The 24,178-nt window shown below is 43.1% G+C and overlaps 1 protein-coding gene across 1 annotated transcript in view; it reads left to right on the plus strand.

The window, feature by feature from the left end:
- ITIH3 (inter-alpha-trypsin inhibitor heavy chain 3) overlaps positions 1-24,178 on the plus strand; it is a 42,377-nt gene that overhangs the window by 6,892 nt on the left and 11,307 nt on the right. The window contains exons 5-14 of the mRNA XM_015407474.1: positions 1,978-2,140; positions 3,831-3,941; positions 10,162-10,287; positions 10,751-10,867; positions 12,506-12,674; positions 12,779-12,910; positions 14,255-14,427; positions 17,522-17,707; positions 22,301-22,440; positions 23,127-23,281. Coding sequence (XP_015262960.1) covers positions 1,978-2,140; positions 3,831-3,941; positions 10,162-10,287; positions 10,751-10,867; positions 12,506-12,674; positions 12,779-12,910; positions 14,255-14,427; positions 17,522-17,707; positions 22,301-22,440; positions 23,127-23,281 — 1,472 coding nt within the window. The remainder of the gene's footprint in view (positions 1-1,977; positions 2,141-3,830; positions 3,942-10,161; positions 10,288-10,750; positions 10,868-12,505; positions 12,675-12,778; positions 12,911-14,254; positions 14,428-17,521; positions 17,708-22,300; positions 22,441-23,126; positions 23,282-24,178) is intronic.

The following is a 24,178-nucleotide window of genomic DNA, read 5'->3' on the forward strand; positions in this document are numbered from 1 at the left end:
AATACTTCTAATAACAACATCACTTCCTCCTCCTACTACATTTGATAGCTCCAAATTCATGTATAAAAAAGGAAAGGAAACAAAGCACAATTTCCTTATTTCATCACACTATTTATTTTATTTAAAATACTTATATACCTGCCTTTCTCCTAGTTTACAGCCAGAAAATGGTTGTAAATTTGGGACCACTCTCTCACAGTGGAGTCTATTAACTCTTACCAAGAAACTGCAACATCTCAAACAAAACCCATCCTGTCTACTACACAAAGCAGAACTGTACTCTCGCTTCAGTTCCACTGTTATTGGGCATCATCACAACACACATACTGCAAAAATGGCCTCACTCCCACATGAACCAATGACCGAAATAGGCAACCTTGTCTGCTGTTGCTTATTTGGATTGATACACTGGTGGCAAACTTGGAGGAATATAACCTACACATAAGTAATGGTTAATATGGCCAGGGGGCAGCATACCTTTGAGACCATCTCTCCCTATATGAGTCCTGGAGCACACTGAGGTCCACAAATCAACAACTTCTAGCAGTCCCTGGCACCAGGGACATCCAACTAGCCTCAACCAGGACCAGGGCTTTCTCGGCCCTGGACCCCACCTGGTGGAATGAGCTTCCATATGTGATCAGGGCCCTGTGGAATCTATTACAGTTCCACAGAGCCTGCAAGATGAAGCTCTTCCACCAGGCCTTTGGCTGAGGCAGTGGATGTCCCTCTTCCCTCCTGGCTATCTCCTCTCCAGTGGCCTGGATCCAAATAGACATTGGGCTACCCACTCCTGAATTTTTAAATAATCTGATTGACATCGGAACTAACTTGTTTACACAGTATTTTATGGTTCTGTCATTTTAAATTGTTATTTTAATGGTTGTTTTAATGGTATTATATTAAGTTTGATTTAAACCACCCTGAGCCTGCCCGTGGGGAGGGCAGTATATAAATCAAATAAATAAATAAATAGTGGCATAGGGCAGAGGACAGGGCTTCGTCTTATATGGGTGTCGTGTTCCAGCTCATTTTATGTTATCGTGTTTAGATTTTATGGATACTACCCAATTTCATAGTCCCACTGCTTCAACTCAAAAATCCCCATTTCTTCTCCCTCTTCTCTTTTATGAGTTGAATTGCAGAGCCTTTATTTTCATCCCACTTTCTGTTTCCTTGCAGAAAATTTCATTGCTGAATTAACACATATTTTGATTTTTGCTCCAGTAGTATCTAAAGTACCACTAGTGTGAAAAATATTAGAAACGAATCAGGATAGCAGCAACAAAAAGTGACATGCAACGTCAACCACGTTGAGGGTGTGGCCATGATCAAGGGAAGAAAAACCATAGAGTTTTCCCTCCACGATCTGGGCCACGCCCCCAACGTGGTCAACGTGCACGTCACTTCCTGTGACGCTGCGCTTTGGGGGGCGGAGTTCCCCCCAGGGCCCGATTCCACGGCGGCGGAAATCGGGCCTCCAAAGCGGGGGTTTCCCTGCTCCTCACCCCCACTTGGCAGCCCTACATACAAGTAAAGTCAGATGTATAAAAGAATAAACAAGAACTTTCCAAAAGTTAACAATAAACTATTAACAATAAAATGATTACGTTTAACAGTTGAACAAACTTCTACACTAAAATTAAATCATCGTAAAAACCTGAATATTATCTTAGTTTGTCTAAATCTAAATTTTATTCTTGCTAATTATTAAATACTAATGAAATAAAAAATAAAGATTTGAACCTATAATCAATATCTTCATCACTTTTAATAATTCCAAAACTCAGGAAAGGGGGAATAATATTCATAAAAAGAATAATAAGCTTGCCATCTCTGCTGAAATTCTTTCAATGGTCTTTTGTTTATACATGCGATTTCTTGAAAGCTCTTCAGAGGATTACATTTATAGAGCACCACAGTAGCAATGTAGATGTTAACAGATTTATAATTACTTCTTTTGTTCAATGTACAAAGGGCCTCTGGAAGAAAAACAGAAAAATTCAGTGTTTCAGTCAACATTGCTGCAGCCAGCAAAATCACTTTTGAGCTGACCTATGAGGAACTGCTGAAGAGAAACTTTGGGAAATATGAGATGTTCATAAAAGTAAACCCAAAGCAACTGGTGAATAAATTTGAGGTAAGGTCTAATATGGCAATGGGCCTAGAAGGATGTAACTTCACTTACAATTAGACTGTTATTCTGTTAAACTGTTAAGGTTTTCTACAGACAGCAAATGCAGTGAAACCTTTCTGTGTATATTTTTCATGAGCTGAAAAAATAATGGTTTAAACTCTAATTGACAAAGTTGGGAAAGGAAAATACAATATATTACTTAATATGCTGAATAAAGTGGAAGAATATAAGAAGAAATGGGAAAAGGAGAATTGATGAGAGATGCTACAGTAAAAGTGTTACTAAAATACTAGGCACTACAATTAAATTTCTAGGTGCCATTACAACCTAGTGCCTGGGAATTTTGGAGCTATGCTTTTCATCCTTTAACCTAGCTGTTTCACTGCATTCTCTAAACTGCTATTCTCTGAAATAAAACATATCTCTTACAGCCCTCCACCCCCATTCTCTCCAACATATTACTACATTCCCTAAACTATTTTTCCCTCCGAAGTAAAATAAATTTTGGGAACAAGTACATAATTGTGGCTGAGATATACACCTGAGATTTCATGATGGGACGTTCTTCTCTTTATGTTACCTGCAATGTGCATTTGGAACCTGGCTGTGTGCCATGTGAACTCAGGGCTGTGTCCCTCCCAGATATTCTGCACCAAATATCCTATGAAAATAATATGATCTGCTGCCTTTTAAATGTGCCTTTGGGAGAACAGTACTGCACAGTTTCCAAGTCATTTGGTGTAGTGGTTAAGTTCGCAGACTCTAATCTGGGAGAACCGGGTTTGATTCCCCACTCCTCCACTTGCACCTGGCTGGATGACCGGGGCAAGCCGTAGTTCTGATAAGAGCTGTTCTTGAAAAAGAGCAGTTTCTGTCAGAGCTCTCTCAGCCCCACCTACCTCACAGGGTGTCTGTTGTGGTGAGGGGAAGGAAAAGGAGTTTGTAAGCCGCTCTAAGACACCTTTGGGTAGTGAAGGGCGGGGTATAAATCCAATCTCTTCTTCTTCTTCTTCTTCATTGCTACCAGGGTGGTGGGCATGAAGAGAGGTGTCGGAGGAGGGCAAAGGTGTACCCTGAAGAACTGAGAACAATAATGAGGGCAGGAGAACCATTTATGCTGCTCTGAGTTTCTTGAAGGAGAGGCAAGATAAAGAATTTACTAGATTGATAGACACATGCTGTTAGAATGGCAAGGTTTTTCAGTTGCTCTATAGCACTATCTCTCTCTGCACAGCTAAAAGTGGTATTCCTACTGGGGGGAAAGAAAGAATTTCTTAATTTCTTAATTAGTACAAACCAGCTACAAACTGTAATTAAGAATCATGCTTTACTGCCCCCCCCACCCCCACCCCCCAGTTTGCTGGTAGGTCCAAATACAGACATCACAAGTAAGTGCAGGTCAATCAAATAATTATGATGTCTGAATGCAGCTTTTTGTGTACATTGAGTTGTTCAAATCTTTTTTTGAGCAGTAAATCTTCAAACTGCATCAGTTTGCATAAATCTTTTGAATTTTCAGGGATGTTTGTTTTACTGGAACATGAATCTGCTTCTGGGAAATAAATCTGATGCAAATTTGTAAATTCATTAGCCAAGCAACTTTCGGTTTACATATGTATTATTTTTTGTCCAAGCAGATGCGTGGACCATGCCTTATACTTTGGTTTCAGATTATTTTTTTTGCCCATTCCAGATTGATGCACACATATTTGAGCCTCAGGGTATCAGCGATCTCGAAGTAGAAGGAACATTCATCAATAATGACTTGTTACCAGTGGTAAAGAAGTCTTTCTCAGGAAAAAGGGTATGCCTTATAATAATCTGTTTACCTGATATGATTTGAAGGCAGATGAAACTGCAGGTTTTACATTTGCTTAAAATATAAAACTCTATCCCCTCACTACCTTCCCCTTTTCCTTGTAGTACTATTTTTAAGTGCCTCATTATTTTAAGATCATATTCCCTGACTGATTGTGGGTTTTCCTGCTGCATCTGATTGCTTTTATTGTACTAATGTTTTAACTAATTTTATCTTGTTTTATCTCTGGTTGTATATTGCCTGGATCCCTGCAGTAGCAGGGTTGGGGAGATTCAAAAATATAATAAATAATAATTTTTGTATTACATTATATTACAGTATAATCATATGATATCAAGAATCATTAATTTACTGTTATTAATATATCATTCTGATTTATAATCAAGCAGAAAATTCTAAAATAATAAATCCTAATGCAGCAAATTTGCTATCTTCAAAAATCAATAGATTAAAGGGGTCCTGAATTGAATCAGGACTGTACCTATGGGCTGGTGTAATCCTCCTTTCCCCACCTGTTATCCAAATTGGTGTCTCTTATTAAATTGGGGAAATTAGCTTTATTAGAGACACAGCGAGAGAGGGTAACTAGGAATCTCCACCAATGTATATCAAGATTAATCCCTTAGAGAACTCTCAAATAAACCAATCAGATGTTCAGCTGGAAGTATTTTTATTGAAAAATAATAAAAGAGCAAAAGGGCCAAAGCATACACACAAAGCACACTGTAAATCACACAAGCTAGCTAAGAGGGGGGAAAAGGAGTAGCGGGGGAGATAGTGTTTGGATAGGCAATACTTACCAGTCTTGAAGATTCAGGTCTGTACAACCAGCGACCAGCTAATGTCCCACACGCAAGTGGATGTGTGAGGCTGATGTCCAGAACACACATACACAAACAGAGGAGATGAGTGCTTGGATTTATAGGAAAAATGTTCCCTGAGGCACTGTGACAGGTTGCCCCCAAAACAACAGCTTGATGTGTTTACCCGGATTTTCCCTAAAACTTGAACCAAGCCAAATGGCTCTCCCAGAGGGAGATTAAAGAATTAAGCAGAGCTTAATGGCTCTCCCGGGGATAGGATATGGCTGTTGATGTATATTGATGACCCCTGAAGTACAGGATGGCTGACACATCAGGGGTTATGGATATGCTAACAAGGGTAAATGTGCCAAAGGGGGAAGCAGGATTGGGGATGAAAGAGGTTAATTCAAAAAGAGTTGTTGTTTTACTGAGAAACCCACTGTTATAAAATATGCCTTATTTTTGGGGTAGGAGAGGGTTGTTTACAGGTCCATCTCTTGATTCCCTTCTAAATAGTTTCCCAGGCTGGTCTTCTGACTGGTATCCATTTTGGGTAATTTCTGGGCCAGGCAGTGTGTTGCATGATATGATATTTGGAGTGATATTATATGAGGGGTGTTTGGTCTTCTTTTCTCTCTGGCTGCCAACTACCCATCTGCAGGAAGGGTATGACTGCTAACACACCGTGGTTCAAGTCTGATTTAGGCCACCATGCACCTAGAAATTAAGTTCCAAGCATGGAATCACCAGATCATGTTTGGTCAACAGGACCAATGAACATATGAACATAATAATAATAATGATTGATGATGATGATGATGATAAGGCTGCTCTTCCCTGCAAACAGGGCTCAGAACGACTTACAATAAAATTCAATACAACAACACACTACAAACACACTACAAACAAAAACCTACAATAAATAACAATTAATGCATGAAATATTATGGCGGGATGGCAGAAAACAGTTTATGGATAAAATTTTCGAGATATAGGGATATGGAGGGATGAGGGGTATGAGAGTCTCAGACCTCATACTATACCATCACTGTTCTCAACCGAATGCCTTACAAGCTCTGTGGAAAGGTAACAGATCCCGCAGGGCACAGATGTTCTCCAGCAGAGTGTTCCACCAGGCCAGGCCCTGGCCCTTGTTGAGGACAGCTGAATCTCTCTTGGGCCAGGGACCACAAAAAGGTTTTTATTTCCCAAGTGTAATGCTTGACTGGGAGCATACTGAAAGAGGCTATCCCAAAGATATGTGGGTTACTGGCTGCTAAGGGCCTTAAAGGTCAAAATCAAAACCTTGAACTTGATCCGGTGTAACAGGCCGGATTAACCCCCCGGCCAGAGTAACCCCGGGGTTACTCTGGCCTAGCCTAGAATAACCCCGGAGGGGTTATTGAGAGGTTATTCTGGCCTAGGCTAGAGTAACCCCGGGTTAATCTGGCCGGCTGTAACAGGCAAGATTCACCTCCCCCCGGCCAGAGTAACCCCGGGGGGGCAGGTCAGAGTAACCCCAGGGGTTAGTCCAGACGGGGGGTTACTCTGGGCTAGCCCATACTAACCCCCGCCTGGCCAGAGTGGAAAGTTAAATGTCAGCTGAATCCAATCTCTTCTTCTTTTTAACTTCTTTTTAAAACTTCTTCTTTTTAACTGCACAACACAACAACCTGTAATTGTGCGATAGTTTGAACATTCCTTGGCATTGCCCCCCTTTGGGATTGGAATGTATACTGACTTTTTCCAATCTTGTGGCCACTGTTGCGTTTTCCAAATTTGCTGGCATATTGAGTGCAGCACCTTAACAGCATCATCTTTTAAGACTTTGAATAGCTCAGCTGGGATACCATCACCTCCACTAGCTTTGTTGTTAGTAATGCTTTCTAAGGCCCATTTAACTTCACATTCCAGGATGTCTGGCTCGAGGTCAGTGATTATACCATCGTGGTTGTCAAGGACATCGGGGTCTTTCTTGTATAGTTCTTCTGTGTATTCTTGCCATCTTTTCCTAATCTCTTCTGCTTCTGTTAGGTCCCTACCGTTTTTGTCCTTTATCATGGCCAGCTTTGCATGGAACGCTCCCTTGATTTCTCCAACTTTCTTGAAGAGATCTCTAGTCCTTCCCATTCTATTGTTTTCCTCTATTACTTTGCATTGTTCATTCAGGAAGGCCTCCTTATCTCTCCTTGCTGTTCTCTGGAAATCTGCGTTCAGTTGGGTAAATCTTTCCTTTTCGCCTTTGCCTTTCGCTTTCCTTCTTTCCTCTGCTATTTGTAAAGCCTCATCAGAAAGCCACTTTGCTTTCTTACATTTCTTTTTCTTTGGGATGGTGGTGATTGCTGCCTCCTGTACAATGTCACGAACCTCCGTCCATAGTTCTTCAGGCACTCTATCTATCAAATCCAGACCCTTGAATCTATTCTTCACCTCTACTGTATATTCATCAGGGATGCGATCTAGGTCAAACCTGAATGGCCTCGTGGTTTTCCCAATTTTCTTCAGTTTAAGTCTGAATTTTGCAATGAGTAGCTCATGATCTGAACCACAGTCAGCTCCAGGTCTTGTTTTTACTGACTGGATAGAGCTTCTCCATCTTTGACTGCAAATTATATAGTCAATCTGATTTCGGTGTTGCCCATCTGGTGATGTCCATGTGTAGAGTCGCCTCTTAGGTTGTTGGAAAAGGGTGTTCGCTATGACCAGTGTGTTCTCTTGACAAAACTCTGTTAACCTTTGCCCTGCTTCATTTTGCTTTCCAAGGCCAAACTTGTCTGTTATTCCAGTTACCTTTTCACTTCCTACTTTAGCATTCCAGTCCCCTATGATGATGAGGACATCATTTTTTGGTGTTAGTTCTAGGAGGTGTTGTAGGTCTTCATAGAACCGGTCCACTTCAGCCTCTTCTGCATCAGTGGTTGGGGCATACACTTGAATTACTGTGATGTTGAATGGTTTGCCTTGGAATCGGACAGAAATCATTCTGTCATTTTTGAGATTGTATCCCAGTGTACAGAGATTCTATTGAGCTATATTTAAAGTTTTTTTGCACTTTCTTGTTGACTATAAAGGCCACACCATTTTTTCTACGAGATTCCTGGCCACAATAGAAGATATAATGGTCTTCTGAGTTAAATTCGCCCATTCCTGTCCACTTTAGTTCACTGATTCCTAAGATATCGATGTTCAGTCTTGCCATCTCATTTTTGACCATTTTGACCATCATTTTACAGACTTCTATATTAGTTATCTTTTTTCTAAACCAACCCATCCCCCGATTCTTTACCTTTACCTTTCCGTCATAAGAAAGGTGCCGTAACCCCTTAATCATTGAGACTGCCCCCCCTTTCAGATTCAGCAACCAGAACTGTACACAATATCTAGAAAAGAGCCCTGCAATATTGGTCATTTTGTTTTCAATCTCCTTTCAAATAATCTGCAGCACAGAGTCTTCTTTTTTCACCACTGCCACACAGTTCAGATCCCATCAGCATTTATTTAAAGTTAGGATTTTATGTTCTGAGGCACATCACCTGTACTGAACTTCATTTGCCACTTGGTCACCCACTCATTTGGGGACATTCTCCTGAAACTCTTCACAATCTGCTTTGGTTGTCAACATCCTGAATAATTTAGTATCATCTTCAAATTTGGCCACAACATTGCTCAACCTTTGCCAATCTTTTTGGACCCAACAGATTACTTCTCTCCATGGCGAGCTCTGTTTTCTATCACTCTAACCAGTTTTTAATCCATAAGAGGACCTGTATTCTTATCCTATGACTGCTACATTTACTCATGAGTTTTTGATGAGGTACCTTGTCAAAAGCCTTTTGGAAGTCCAAGCATATAATGTCTGTTGGATCACCCTTATCCACATACTTATTAACTTCTCAAAGAACTACACAAGTATGGTGAGGCAGAACTTCCTTTGCAAAAGCGATACAGATTTTCCCTCAGTGGGCTTTTCCTCCTCTATGTGCCAAATAATTCTGTATTTAATTATACTTTCTTTGAATTTACCAAAACAGACATTAGGCTAATCTCTTGGATCTTGTCTGAACCCCTTTTCAATATGATACAATAGTATTTATTGCATGTAGCCAATTGATCACAAGATGTTAAAAGAGAAAATATAAATAATATAATTAAAATAACCATATGTATTTGTAGATGTTAAAACATTTTGCCCTTCAAATACAGATTTCCCTTGTATTTTCATGGCTGCCAAGGCAAGCAACAAGACTCTGTAGGAAATGAGTAAGTCAGTATCTGAGAGAAGGAAAATTAAGTTTTCTGTTTCTGAGGAAGAGTTTGCCCTTCAGGAACACTGCAAGAAATTTGGTCCTGGGCTCTGTGTAAAAAGGGCAAGACAGAATATAATGGGATAAATTCCTCAGAACTGCAGTTGCACATACACAAAAGTATGAAGCAAATGGGTTTTTTTTGGAGAGCAGCAAGCAAAGCTTTTGGCGTGGTCTGGATTCTGGAACGTAATAGATGTAAAGGCTATTCTGAGGGGTAATGTTAAACAAGAAGGAGGCTCTGACAAAGTATTTTTAGTCAGTTTAAACCAGAGTGAACATTTGAACCTCGAGTTTGATTGTCTATCTGTAACTACATCATACCTGAAAACCCAGTCCTGAATATTGGTGCCAGCCACAGGGACATCTTGGGTATCATCTGATATCGAGTAGCAGTGGAGAATATTTTTGTAACAAGCTACCCAGGTAGTATCTTCCTACATCACCATGAAATATTGCCTGCAGGAAACACTGGTAGTGTCATTCCCTTGGTTTCTTCATAATCTAAGCATGACAACATGTGCACAGGCCTTAATTGAAGGCAAACCAAGGTCTGCCCACATCAGAGCTGCTGGGGTGCCTTGAGGCAAGGCTAAAATTCTCTTTAGAAAAAGATTTTGGATGGATTCCAATTTTGTGACCAGGGGATCATTCCAGTCCCAAACCTCCACTCTATTGTGGGGCAGCCTTTGTTATAATTTCAGAGCTGGTCTATCACTGTTTGTCACCTCAGTTGGACTCATTTCTTCAGATACCATTCCCAAAAACTGGCTCCAGCTTGACATGCATCCCACATTTTCCACATAAGAAAGTATTCAGTGTCTCTGCTCCCTTCCTGTCTTCCCAAATTAACCCTTTTACTCCTTGTCATGCAACAGCTCAGTCTTCCCCTTGCCTGGTTTCCTGCTCTTGATACATAACATTCAGTTTGGGAACATAGCCCATGTTATGATAACATTTCCATCCAGAAACCAATGTATTTAAATGCTTGGGAGAAAGGGAAATCACTGGAGCCCCTGGGTTTCAAAATTAATATAAAATCTTCTGAATGATCAACATGGTGTATTCATTTAAGGTGATCAATTCTTATTCTTTAAGGGCCATGTTTCATTCAGTCCAACCATTGATCAACAACGAACCTGTGGCAATTGTACAACCTCTCTGTTGCAAGGAGATTTTGTCATAAAGTATGATGTGAACAGAGATTCTCCAAATAACTTACAGGTAAATCCAATTATTTGCTAACTCTAATTGATACGCTGATGGATAAGCATAATAATAATAATGGCATTTGTACCTCCTCTTCGAATAAAAGATCATGCACCAGCTGAGTTCTTAGAGGGAGCTGCTCTTTTTGTTGCAGGCAGGTTTAATTCTTCAAGACAACATCCACTTTTTCTGTGGTAGTACTGATTCTTTTGAATAACTTTTCAGAGGTTCATCGTTCCTCCACAGATTCCGGAAGTCTGTGTTCTTTTTCAGAGGCCATAGCAAATTATGGTTATTATGGAGGTCTGGGCTGTTTGTAAAGAATTACATTGTTAAATTACCAATTACTGGTTGTTAATGCTGGCTGCGATTATTGTTATGCTCTTATGGTATTTTAGTGTTGTAAGCTGCTTACAATCTTGTGCTACAGTGGCCTATCAGTGAGTCCAAATAATAAAATGTTATCTCTGTTTTTCAGATTGTCAATGGGTACTTTGTACACTTTTTTGCACCAAAAAATCTTACACGTTTGCCTAAGAATGTTGTATTTGTAATAGACCATAGTGGCTCCATGTGTGGACGGAAAATTCAGCAGGTAACTGAACACTATGAAACCAGCTCTAGTGACTTTTCTAGAAAGTTAACCTGTTTCTTGAGTTGACCAGACATCTAAGTTGACCAGACTTTGTATTTGTTCTATGTAAATATACATTCAGAAAGATACATTCAGAAAGATCACGTGGAAAAATCCTTCTGGGACTGCAACACTTCAGAATGCAGCTGGGGATGGATTATGTGAATTCTCTGTTAGAGAAAAAATTCCCTATGGATGGAATGCTACCATGCTAATGAGAAGGGCTGCATCTTCTAACTGAGCTATCTATCAGAACCCCCCACATCTGTATTCTAACGTTCTACAATGCCTGGAGGATGATCAGGAATTATGAAGACACATGAAGCTGCCTTATACTGAATCAGAGCATTGGTCCATCAAGATCAATACTATCTACTCAGATTGGCAACAGTTCTCCAGGGCCTCAGGCAGAGGTCTTTCACATCGCCTACTGCCTGGTCCTTTTAACTGGAGATGCCAGGGATTGAGACTGGGACCTTCTGCATGCAAAGCAGAGGTTCTTCCTCTGAGCCGCAACCCTTCCCCCAGAGGTGTGGATGCCTTTCACTTAGCACACAGGGAAGCTTATTCAGGAGCAGACTTAGTAGACTTTCCAACTGAGCAGGTTCAAGTCCTTCATCACAACTAATTTTATTCAACTTCAGTTCTGGAGTGGTGTAATGAATTTTTCTTTAGTGATGTATTTATGTATGTATTTCATGGCTGAATTAGATGTCATGGCAGCCATGGGTCCAACTTACGGCTACTAATGCCTTTTTAGAGAAGAATCTGCCAGTGAAAATGCTGTGAGGGCTTGATCCTGACTGGGACAGGGTGATATTGTCTGTCCATGTCCCCCGTCCCCCCCCCCCCCCCTTCTTTTCAAGTGCTAAAACAGCCATGGAGGTGCTGTTTCCACACTTGTAAAGGTGCATGCAGGGGAGGGAGGGACAAAATTGCCTGGTCCTGCTGCGACATGGCCCTTGAGGAATTTTTAAATGGCCGTATTTTTCTCTAAATGATGTTGGCAGACGCAGTTCAGATCTATGGCTGCTGTAATGGCTAGTTAGGCCCTGAGTGAAACTGAATACAATCTGCAAGTGAAACAGAATACAGGAGGAGTTACTTTTGAGGACTGGTTTAGCTTCAAAATGTCAGCCAGGGGGTAAACAGATACAGGCTGCTGCTACCCAGGGGCAGGATAACAATTACATAACAACATCATTTGGAAACTAAAAAAAATATCCCATTTGGAAGATGAGATGGAGAAAAACCTCCATTTGGAAGCAGGCTGGGTTTAAAGGCGTAGTTTGACTTTCTGATGGCTAATGAAAAGGTTTGTGCCAAATACTAAATGTATGAAGAAATTCATGTACAAAATGAGAGGAAGGAGTATATGATCCCACAGACCCCACAGTCTGTTCACAGTTTAGGAAATCAGGTATGATTACTTGCGTTTCTTCTGTAGTTCTAGGGTATTTTTTCCATAGTCAAGCACATAATGGCTTTGGAGCACAGTAAAATGTACTAAAGTGGTATTACATAATGTAGAACTTGCTTCTTTCTCCCCCCCCCATGTATCCAGATTTTATAAATTCTAATCAGTTTCCTTTATTTTAGACAAGGGAAGCACTAATAAAAATAGTTGAAGATTTAAATCCAGATGATCACTTTAATCTGGTACCATTTGAAAGCAGAGTTTCTACATGGAAAGATACTTTAGTCAAAGCTACTCCTGAGAATGTGAATGAAGCAAAGCAATTTATCCAGACAATTACTTGTAGTGGATGTAAGTACTATGCAACAATGATCAAAAGGTAAATCAGTTCAAACATGTATTTGTCCCTTCTCATGCCTAATATTACATAAGGAACCATTGTTTCTGTATTTCAGCAACAAATCTTCATGGTGGTTTAATGACTGCAATTGAGATGCTGAATAAAGCTCACCAAAATGGCACTGTGCCTGCAAGAAGTGCTTCCTTAATTATCATGTTAACAGATGGTCACCCTGATGGATGTAAGTGTTTGAACAAAGGAATGACCTTAACTTTGTGTTAAGATTGCTGTGCTGTGGAAAACACTTTATAATACTCCACTCCAAGGTACTACAGTTTGTTAGGCTAAAAAAAAAACCTTACTGTGGTGCCATAGGGTATTTCCGGATGTTGGTTTCCCTGAGAGCTACAGCAGCAAATCAAGAAGAACCAAAACAGGAAGTACCTTATAGAAGTGTGCTTTGGCATCCTAAATCAGAGTGCTGATTGATTGCTCACCAATTCTACATGGCATGGAAGCAGAGGTCACTGTGCCAATTGCTGGAAGTCCAATCAAATTCAGCCCATTGTATTTATTTATTTATTTTATTTCATTTATACCCACGCCCTCCCTGCATCAAAGGTGAGTGTTTCCCCACTGCAGGATGTCTGCAGGATGCTGACTACCAGTGATGCCAGCACACTGATGTTTACGCTCTGCTGGCATTATAGGATGGAGCTCTCTGTATTTCTTCTCACTTCTGTTTCTAAATTCATTTAATTGAATTATTTTGTCCTGGTGAGCTTTAGTTAGACTGATCAATATTTTGATGGGCTGTTACCATTCCCAGAAGCTACAGAAGAGAAGAGAAATAGATTTTTCCCCCTTTAAGTAAATAAATACCTTCTTTTGCTTCTGTATAGGGGAGATAACAGAGACCTAGTCACCATTGTGGTCTGGAATAGTTGTCTGAAAAAGCTCCTTTCAGTTTTACTGTCAGGGGTCATTTTCTGCTGGAGCGCCCCAGAGCGGCGCTCTGGCAGTAAGGAGCCCAGCCCTCCCCCAAGGGGAGGAATTAAATGCCTGGCTTCCCACCCTGATCTTCTCCAGGTGCCCTGCCGCTGCAGGGCACCTGGAAAAGATTGGACAGGGAAGCCAGGCATGTCTGCCCGCCTCCCCTTCCTGTCTCCAGCCAGTCCACCTTGTATTCTATGGGGCCTTGTGGCGCGACTCTAGAGAAAAGGGGTTTAAAGTTCTCTCTTCACTTCCCCCCCAGCCTGCTTTGGCAGGCTGGCTGGGGAAGCAAAAAGGGGGGGAGGCATCTTCAAAAGTCTCCCCTTCCCTTACCCAGCTGGCCTGCCAAGGTGGTCGGGGGTGTGTGTGGAAGCAAAGCGAGAAGGGGTTTAAAGTTTAAACTGTAAGTATGCTAATGAGCTCCTGCACCTCTTTTTCTATGACATGACCCCTGTTTATTGTTAAATGCTTTGTTTATGGTGTTTGTTTTGAAAGTGGAAGTATCTTGTTAAAAACAGCAAAATTAATGATTTGGGGACTCCCCCCCCCCATTTCTGGTAAAGTGAAGAGCATAATTACTTTGTGTATTTCTTTGCAGCTACAGCCAGAATTCATCATGATGTTCAAGAAAAAATCCAAGGAAAATATCCCTTATACAATCTTGGGTTTGGTTATGATCTTGACTACTCATTTTTAGACAAGCTGGCAAAAGAAAACAATGGATTGGCTCGTCGCATCTATGAAGACTCTGATTCAGCCTTACAGTTACAGGTAGAATCATAATTATGTAACAAGTATTATTCACTCCAGTGTTTGTGATGAACTATTTCTTTCCCCCCAAGATAATTGAAAGTAAAACATTTAAGAGTTTGTAACTGGGTGGTATTTCCAGCTTGATGTTGCTATAAGATATTATTTGAGATACTGGGGTTACCATAAGATACTGTTTTCTCCTACTGCTAGGAGCACTGGAAAGCAAAATAAATTGAATCATAGGATCTAAAATTAGCATTGTGTGTTCAAATACAAATACACAAAAATGTGTTTGAGATACTGGGGTTACCATAAGATACTGTTTTCTCCTACTGCTAGGAGCACTGGAAAGCAAAATAAATTGAATCATAGGATCTAAAATTAGCATTGTGTGTTCAAATACAGATTCTGAAGTACAGATTCTGAAGTACAGAATCTGTATTGTATTGTTCTTAAGTATAACTTCATGAACTGACACCAGAAGCCCAAAACATGGTCAACTAAGTTATCACTACTGACAGAAGACCCACACAGCCACGGTAGAGTTTATAGTAGTCATCCTTTGGCTGCAAAGGTAACATTTGTGATGGGAGAAGATCTTCTGGTAATTACGCTGATCTTCAGTTCAAGATCTGAGTCCTACAAGGCTAAGGACTCTCACATATGCTTTTCAGTGTTTATACGTCATGCCACTAAATTGGAATCATTCAGGGCTGGTCAGTGAAACTGAAAAGTATGCAGATGGTAGAGTGATTTCAGCTTAGCATACTTTATTAGCACAAAACAAGACAACTTTAGCCGGCTCGCAGGCCGGCTTATATCCTCGTGAATCCACCACCCAGAACACCCCCCACTTCCCAATAGGTCCTAAGTAGTGGCCGAGAGTCCCATAGGTCCTCGGCCCGGAGCCTAGCCCTCTAATTGGTGCGGGCTAGGATCCGTATTGTCCATTGTTATTTGGAGCTCAATGCTTGTGCTTGACTGCGTGGCGCCCAAGCTGACCACGCGGTTGCGACATGATACACTACAGAAACTGATATTCTGGAGTTGGATCCAGTGAACAATGGACACAAGGATCATGGATCTTTCCTGTATTCCCTCAGCAGTCCTTTCTGACCCCCAGAAAGTTTGTTTCTGCTGTTATGGGACCCTTAAGGGGAAGAAAAATCACCCTATTTTTCATTTCCTGTCAACACAGCTGCAATTTTGTCCCCTTCCCCACTGCAGCCTCTTGACCCACATAACTATTAATCCACAGGGGAACAAACTTTCCCAGTGTCAAGGACTGCTGACGGGAGAGGAATGTGGGAAAGATTCTTGACTATCAATGCCTTCTGCTGACAAATCACTGGATCCATTCCCTGGTGTGTCATGATTTACCATTTCTGGATGGATTGAGATTATCATCAGGAGACCATGTAAAGAATTTGAGATTCTCTTGGATGGAACATATTGATAGAAAAACAAGTTGGGAGTGTTGCAGAGAGTACTTTCTTTGTTTTACACTGGATTTATAAATTACCCTTCCTTCTAGATTCTGCTGGTCTGAACATGCTGATTTGTACTTCCATAACCTCTAGTCTAGATTACAACAACACAGTGCAGCTGAGACTGCCCTTGAAGACAACACAGAAGCTTCAACTAGTGTAGAAGGGGGCTGTGCACCCTCTTACAAGATGCTCTTTGTGCATATTAGCTCTAGTTAAAGAAGCTGCACTGTTTACTTGTTTATGGGTTCCATTCAAGGGGCTGCTTTTGACCTTTAAAGCACTGTGATTGCAACCTACATATCTGAAAAGACTGCCTGTTCTTGTATCAGTTCACATGTTAGTTACATACTTTGCAGGAGTTCTTTTTCTCGCACCACCACCCCTGCCCCTTGAGTGGCTAGGGTTGCCAAGTGTGTTTTTCGCCGAGTTTTCCCTCGGATGACTGTGGCCCCGCCCCCAGCATGCCCGGCATGGTGGGGTTCCCCCCGGGGCCTGATCCACCAGCGGCGGGGAACAGGCCTCTGGGGTGGGGTTTTCCCTGCCCCCGGGGGGACTTGGCAAGCCTATGAGTGGCCCATTTCACCTCAATTCCATTCCTGGACTTTTGCAATTGCTGCCCCTGAATTATGGAACACTCTTCCCAAGGCAGTAGAGGGGGCACCAACACTGATAACTTTCTGTAGGATTTGTAAGTGTTCAATAAGCTTTTTCTGGAAGTCTATAGGTTTTATGTCCTAAACTAGAAACAAAGTAGTTTTTCTTCAGTATGCAAAATAGGAACTGGTTTCTTTTTTTTAATTTATGGCTCTAACTTTTTTTTTACATTTTAACGCTCATTGGTTGGCCTGGTAGTTATGTTTCTAAGCCACCTTGGGTTGAATAGAAAATGTGGAATAAAAATATTTATATGAATTAATATAAATAAATAGCAACATGAAAGGTTCATCTCTATTATTTTTACACAATGGGTCGAATCCCCTTCAGCATGTCTGCAGGAAAAAGCTTTCGTTTAGGTAAGCCAGCAAAGTTGCTTCTCTGCAAATCTTCACTGTGCAAAGATTGCAAATTAAAGATTTCCATGATAAAAACATTCTGGCCTGAGAAAAAACTCTGTTCTCCCTGGACTTCGGAGGAGGAGGAGAGTTGGTTTCTATACCCCACTTTTCTCTACACTGAGGTGACCACTGTCCTGCAGAATTGTTTCAGAGAGGCTCAGACAATGATGACTAGGATAAACAAGGACCTACAAAGCCAGCCCAAGGATTTCAGTGTCTGAGACACAGAAGCCAAAAAGCACTCCTTCCCACTGATTTAACTTGAGGCACAAGGGTTGCTTTTAAGCATCCCTCACTTGTTGCAGTTGTGTAGGAGAAGTTCCTTGTACCCCTGGTATCTGAGTGCATTACCCTTTCACCCCAAAGAGCATCTAAAATCTACCCGCTGACACCCACTGTGCCATGCCTGGTGGTGAAACCACCTCAGTGGTTTTCCTTTCTCCTCAAAGATACTTTAACATAGTGGTAGATGTAAGAATAATTTTTCATCACCAAGGTTTAGGACTTCAACAGAAAATAGTCCCTTGAATCACACATTAGTTAATCTAATCCATTTCCCCCCCTTAGGGTTTTTATGATGAAGTGGCCAATCCCTTGCTTACTGAAGTGACATTAGAGTACTCTGAAAATGCCATTTCTGACTTGACTCAAAACAGTTTTAAGCACTTTTATGATGGCTCGGAAATTGTTGTAGCTGGACGAATCATAGACAACGACCTGAACTTTTTTACTACAGAGGTGAAAGCTCATGGGGTAAGTGTTTTCGTGATCTTAAGAATCTGAAGAGTGGTTTGCAGTGTAAAAAGAAATCCCACACAAACAAATATTGAAGCTGAGTTCAAGAATTGTAACTCTAAAAGTTTGGCTGAGAATTCAGTTGGACTACAGAATATGTCATTTACCCTTTCAAAGGTCATTGTGACCTACCTGATACTTTTGACAATTCAGAAGATGCAGAGGTAGGTTCTGTTCCTGAAACCCCTGTTCAGGTAGGCTCCTTCATACTTACAATGAAAGCAAAAGGATAGATATGTTAACATTTACATTTATTCAGATCACGTTCCTAAATATACCCTATGCTTCAGATCAACAGTATTCTAAGAGTGAATACTCTATTGAAACTAAAAAAACCCCAACCGAAACACCCTGTAATATATATAATCTGAACTTCTTTTTCAATTGGCTAACAAAAAAGTGACTGAGAGAGTTAATAAATCCTTCCTTATGCTCAAGCGATCTGGCCATGCTGATGTTTCTGTATCTTTACAGTTGGATTCCTGTGATGTGCTCTCTGTTGGGCTGCTGGACAACTCAGAAACTGTAGCAGCCTAGTTACTGTCAGAAACTAGCTGATGGGAACATATCTTGCCCATCTTAAAACTATTACAAAAATGGTTCAAACTGTTACATTGGCTTCCGGTTTGTTTCAAGTCAAATTCAGGGTGCTGATTGCGACCTTTAAAGCCCTTAATGGCCTAGGACGGACACAGATAAAGAACTAACTATTCCTCTATGTCCCTGCAGGTCAGCTATGCCTATGGTCCTCAGGATGTCACCTACTGCCCCCTTAAGGTAGCGTGCCTGGCTTCAACCAGAGCCTGTGCCGTTTCTATTGTAGCTCCCACTTTGTGGACCAGGCTTCCCAAGGAAGTGGGGTATGTGTGTGACATCTTTAGAATCTTGTGCTTGCCTGGCTTTTAAAACAGCAGGCATCTTTCGGGGGGGGGGTGTTATATGAGATTTTATTTTGCAGATTTTAAATTGTAATGTTATAATTGAGGATTGTAAGACACCTTGAGCCACGAGGGAAGGAGGGATATCAACGTTTTAATGGATAAATAATAAACGCCACACTGCAAAATGGAGTCGGTTTACAAGGTCTATTTGAAGGCTTTTAAAGATAATGTAGTAAAAAATGGATTACAATTTGCACATACTCTCTTGTGTTTGTATAAACAGTTCTCCCGTTGAGTTTTTGTGAGCTCCAGCTCTCATGGGGGAGGTGAGGTTCCGCTGTCTGTACGCAACCCACTATGAAAGAATAACACACACAACATATTCGGAAAATATGTGGAGTAAATTGGCCACAACTTTATTGACTACAGCTGTAAGAAGCATTGGTGCAGCATGGGTCCACCAGATCCCTTGCACCAGCTGGCCCCATGCCAGCTGATGTACCCACCACCCAGCCAGACTTCATGGGTGCTGAACCATGGGATGGCAGGTTGCTAGAGCTCACACAGACAACTGCCTCTTAGTAGTCTCCTCTGCCATCTGGTCATGAGGGCAATTGCTGGTAGTCCACGAGCAGGCTTGCTCCCACCTGCCTTCATGCCAAGACCCTTTTAGGGGGCCTCCATATCCCAGAAAATGGCACACAGGCCAACTTCCATAAACGGATCCGGCCCCATGCTTTTACCGTCACAAGAGTGTCAGGGTATGCAGCAGCCACCACCCCTGTGTACCAGATAACCTCCTGTCCAGTTGAGGAAGGTGTGCTCCACCTCCTCTTGACTCTTGCATCTCCTTTCCTTCTTTTTAGAGTGCAGAGTGTGACCCTTTTCCCCTTTCAGCTTCAGTAAAGTAAATACATTGACATAATACCCATCCAGGATACTGTCCCTAACCTTCTCAGATAGGTGGAGTCATCACCATTTGCGTAGATGGACAAAATAGCTGATGGGTCAGAGGTGTCCACATTATCCCATACCACCCTGGGGTCTCCAGTGACCTGGGCAACCAGTGCCCTGCGATGTATGGCCCAGGCTGGCTGCCCAGGCTCCTGTGTTGTGGAGAACCATTAACCACCTGGGGGACACCCGCCTTCCTCATCTGAGGAAGACTCATCTGAGGAGCCCTCACTCTCAGTGTCCTCACGTGAGCTTGTTGATGGGCCTTCACTACCCCTCCCTCACCCCTTGGCTTTAGGGTGGGTCCTTGAGCACAAGCTCCTCTGATCAGCTGAGCAGCTGATGCTCCCCAAGTGGGGAGTCAACAAGCCTCGGTGCCACTGGACACTGTCACCCTCTGATGACCGATGAGCCTCCTGCCCTTACGAGAAGGGGCCCTGACAGGATCCGCTTTCCGTGCTTGCTTGGCTTGCTGGCCCCTGCCCAGTTGGTCAACCTTCTCCATAAGCTGCTCAAACGCTTGCACTGTGCTGGCCAGCTCCACCACATCTACCTCCCCATTTTGGTCTTTTGCAGTGGCTTTCCATTCTGCTGAGCATGCTGTCCCAACGACTGCCGGTCCCACTGCCTCACTAGTCAACTGGCCTCTCGTCTGCATGTCAACAACAGGCCGCCACTCTCCCGCCTGCCGTGTGCTTCAGTTGGGCAGTTTCATGCCTACTCAGGAGAGACTAAGAGGGGTGTGAAGACCCCCACACCCCAACCCCCTTCTGCAATCAGAGGCCCTTGGTCCTATTACTAGGCTGTCAAGCGTTGGTGAGAGGTGGATGATGTGACCCAACCTGACTACAAACTAACTGAAAGCCAACTACCTACCTACCTACCTACCTACCCACCTACCTACTGTCCACCATTCCATGCTGATGGCTCCCATTGAGGCCTCATGCTGCATTGGACTATGGGCCCCCGAGCTGGAGCAATTGCCCCAGGCAGGGCACCCTTTTAAGAAGCTGTAGGGGGAGGAGGGCTGAAGGATGAGCCCTGCACAGCTAGTTCAATAACAGGTTGCTGGCCTCCCCTCACCTGGCCCTGCCAGGCACCACATGAAGCTGTGGAGCACCCCCCCCCAAGGTAATCTGGAGTTCACTTATCCCCAGGCCCCAGTACAAGGGCCCCAGGGGTGAACCTGTGAGGCAGAATCCACTGAGTGGCAGTGGCGGTGTGGCCAAAGCTGTGCACCCCTCTGGCCCAGCGGGGCAGCAGGGTTGCATCAGCGCGCCAAGCCCAGAGGGATAGACAAGCAGCTGGGCGGAAAGGCACACATCTCAAGGTGGCGCCATGGCAGCAAATGCCCCAGGCCTCGCCTGGGCAGCAGGACCATGCTGGCACACTGAGGCCAAAGGGCAGCCAAGTGGCTGGGTGAAAAGGCACACCCCCACCATGGTGGTGCTGCAGCTGTGAACACCCCCATTCCCTCCTGGACGGCAGGGCTGCAGTGGAGCACCAAGTCCGAATTGGCAGCTGGTAGCTAGACAGAGAGGCGTGCCTCCTGCGGCCGCGTTGCCATGGCCCAAAGGCTTCCCTGAGCGGCAGGTTGTGTTCATGCACTGAGCCCAAGTGGGCAGCATGGTGGCTGGGTGGGGAGGCACGCCCCTCACAGTGGTGGTGCTGCAGCCACTAATCCTCTCCCAGTCCAGCTGGGTGGCAGGGTCTCGGCGCACCTGGAGGCTCTCCTCTGGCTACCCCACATGGATGTGCCACGCCCATATAGCCCTGGAACCTGGGGAACCAGCAGAACTGGCAGGGCAGTGGTAGCATGCTGCCATGGCAACATCCCCCCAACTCAGCTCAGCCTGCCTGCACCGACCCTGGAGGCCAGTGGACTCTGGTTGGGGAAAAAGAAGGGGGAAGGTGACAGTGTACCTCCTGTCGCTCTTCTGCTGCCGGCCCTTTAAGCTGTGCCCAAAATATTTTTCTGGGGCCACGGCAGCAGGCCGCTCCTTTGCCAGGCTGTGTTGGGATGAATATTGGGGGAGCACCAGCTATGCGAGCCCCCCTTACAGCTGTGGAAAACGCGCAGCATTCCCAGGCTAAGGGGATCGCGTCTCATGATAGGGGCCAGGAAGGGAGAGTGGGAATTCATGAAAATCCCTCCATCACTACTCCACCTGGCCACAAGGCTCCCCCCCCATAACCGGAAACTGTAGCCTGCAAGCCATTCAGTGGCCGGACAAAGGATGAGGGGCGGGAGGCAAGTGGCTGGTTTATTCCCCCGGCAACCGCCCTCCCCCTGGCTGCTCCGACACCTTGCCATTGGTCCCAGGGGGGAGGGGGAAGGCCCAATTTTCCTGCCACTCAGTCACATGCCCCACCCAGCATCCAGCTAGCTCTCCCTCCCCCTCCCAGCCCCGCAAGATTCAGTCCATGCTGAGTCGTGCCCTTTCTGTATTTCACAGAGCTAAATAGGTTGTGTACAATAGTACAAAATCTTGGGTCTTGCAATGCTATAATTATGTCTCCCATGTGCCAAACTGTCAAATCCACACTGGGATTCTATTCATCATAGGCAGTTCTGCTCTATAAAGTGCTCTCTCTGTTACTGAAATAGTGCAGAGCTATTAAAACAGACCTCGCACTGCAATTTGCCCGTGTCTTATGTTCTGATATGGTGGACAAGTGTTTTGTTTAAAAAGAGAAATTATTTTCTTCCTAACAGGCATTTGATGATCTGACTTTCTCTGAGCAAGCAGATATTGAAGAAACAGCTAAAGCTCTCGAAGACCAGAAGTACATTTTTGAGGACTATATTGAGAAGCTCTGGGCTTATCTCACTATTAATCAGCTTCTGGAAAAACGGTAACTAAGGGCCTTCCAGAGATACAATAGTAAACAATTCATTCACACTCATTTGTCACTTGAGATCCAGAACTGTAGAATTTCTGCATAGTACTTATTTTGCAACATACAACTGTCCTCTGCTTCAGCCACAGAATATTATTGCTGGTAATATGCAGTGCCTGCCACCCACCAGTTTAGCACCCTTGTTGCTCATTTGTTTCCCATACAGAATACAGTTGCCCAGGTTCCAGAAGGAGGATAGGAGGATAGTGTCTGTTACTACCTGATGTCCAGCAATATCACACTGTATCTTCACCATGCTCCTCACAAGCACACAAAACCAATTTTTAAAATGTTTATCTTCTCTCCTTTACAGCTCAATGCAAGATTGCTCATATATGGAGTAAACGGCTGTTATGTGGCAACCATCATCCAGCACCTGTATACTCCCCATTCCTTCCTGAGAGTATACAATCCTATAAACATTTTTAAAAATATATAGTTTCATGAACAGGGAAAGCATCACAGTTCAATCCCAGTGATATTCTGGGGTGAGAAAAGGCTGTTACCCTTCCCTTGCTTCCCCTTGGAATCCCTGGCATTAAGCTCCAGTTCAAAGTCTAATCCTGTTTCACTGTCTGGGCCATTGGCTACAACAGCACCTTGTAGCAAATAATTTTATTTGGTATTATTCTTTCATCTAGTACTACAGCAACGGGATATGAAAAGTCAAATCTTACTGCTGAAGCCCTGGAGATGTCTCTGAAATATAAATTCGTGACTCCTCTGACATCCATGGTAGTCACAAAGCCAGAAGACAATGAAGATAAAGAGGCAATTGCTGACAAGCCTGTAGAAGGTACATATTTTTAATTTTGTTTTTTACAAAATTGATCCCATGTGATTGTGATGGACTACACTTTTAAAAAGTTTAGAAGTGCTCTGTAAACAGATGAAGGACTATGAAGGGTTAATTCTTCACAGAGACCCTTAAGTGTCAGGCTGCTCCAAGAGATCTGATGAGTTAGCATCAGCTGAGCAGAGAAAGACTTCTGAACTGGATGCTGAGGAAAATTGAGTCTGATTTCAGCCCTAGCTTCAAGAGGGAATTAGAAAAGCATATGGAGTGGAAGTCCATCAGTGGCTTTTAGCCACAAGGTATAGGTAGGAACTCTCAGGCTGGGGCAAGTGATGCTCTGTATTCTCAGTGCTTGGGGGGGCAACAGTGGGAGGGCTTCTAGTGTCCTGGCCCCACTGCTGGACCTCCTGATGGCACCTGGTATTTTTGGCCACTGTCATTAAAACCAAGCTAAAATATACATGCAAAAATATAGAAGGCAAGTATAGTAACTAATTAATGAGACTGAAAACCAAGGAATGAAAGAAATGAAGGGAGAAGGGGAAGCTTTGGTGAAAGGGACTGACTTCTGAGTAAAGGTAGTAGGATCTTACCAGACCAGTGGAGTTGTATTTGCTGTGTGCAATCCTTGTTTCGCTTTTCTTTTAGCTGCACAAAAAGATCATAGTGTGGAAAACTTTTAATGTATGTTTATAGTGGAACATATCTGTTCTAGATAAATAACTATTTCGGATGGAAAGAGCATTGTATGAACATTTTATGCATTGTATGCATTGTACGAACATTTTATCTGCCTCACAGTGAAGGTCATTTTGAACGACATCATTGATTTGTTTGATCTAGTTCTGCTGGGATAAAGGCTGCAGTCCTAGGACTTCTATCTGAAACAGTGTGCTT

This window comes from Gekko japonicus, unplaced genomic scaffold (genome assembly GCF_001447785.1).
Source record: "Gekko japonicus isolate JY-2015 unplaced genomic scaffold, Gekko_japonicus_V1.1 scaffold728, whole genome shotgun sequence".
NCBI lineage: Eukaryota > Metazoa > Chordata > Lepidosauria > Squamata > Gekkonidae > Gekko > Gekko japonicus.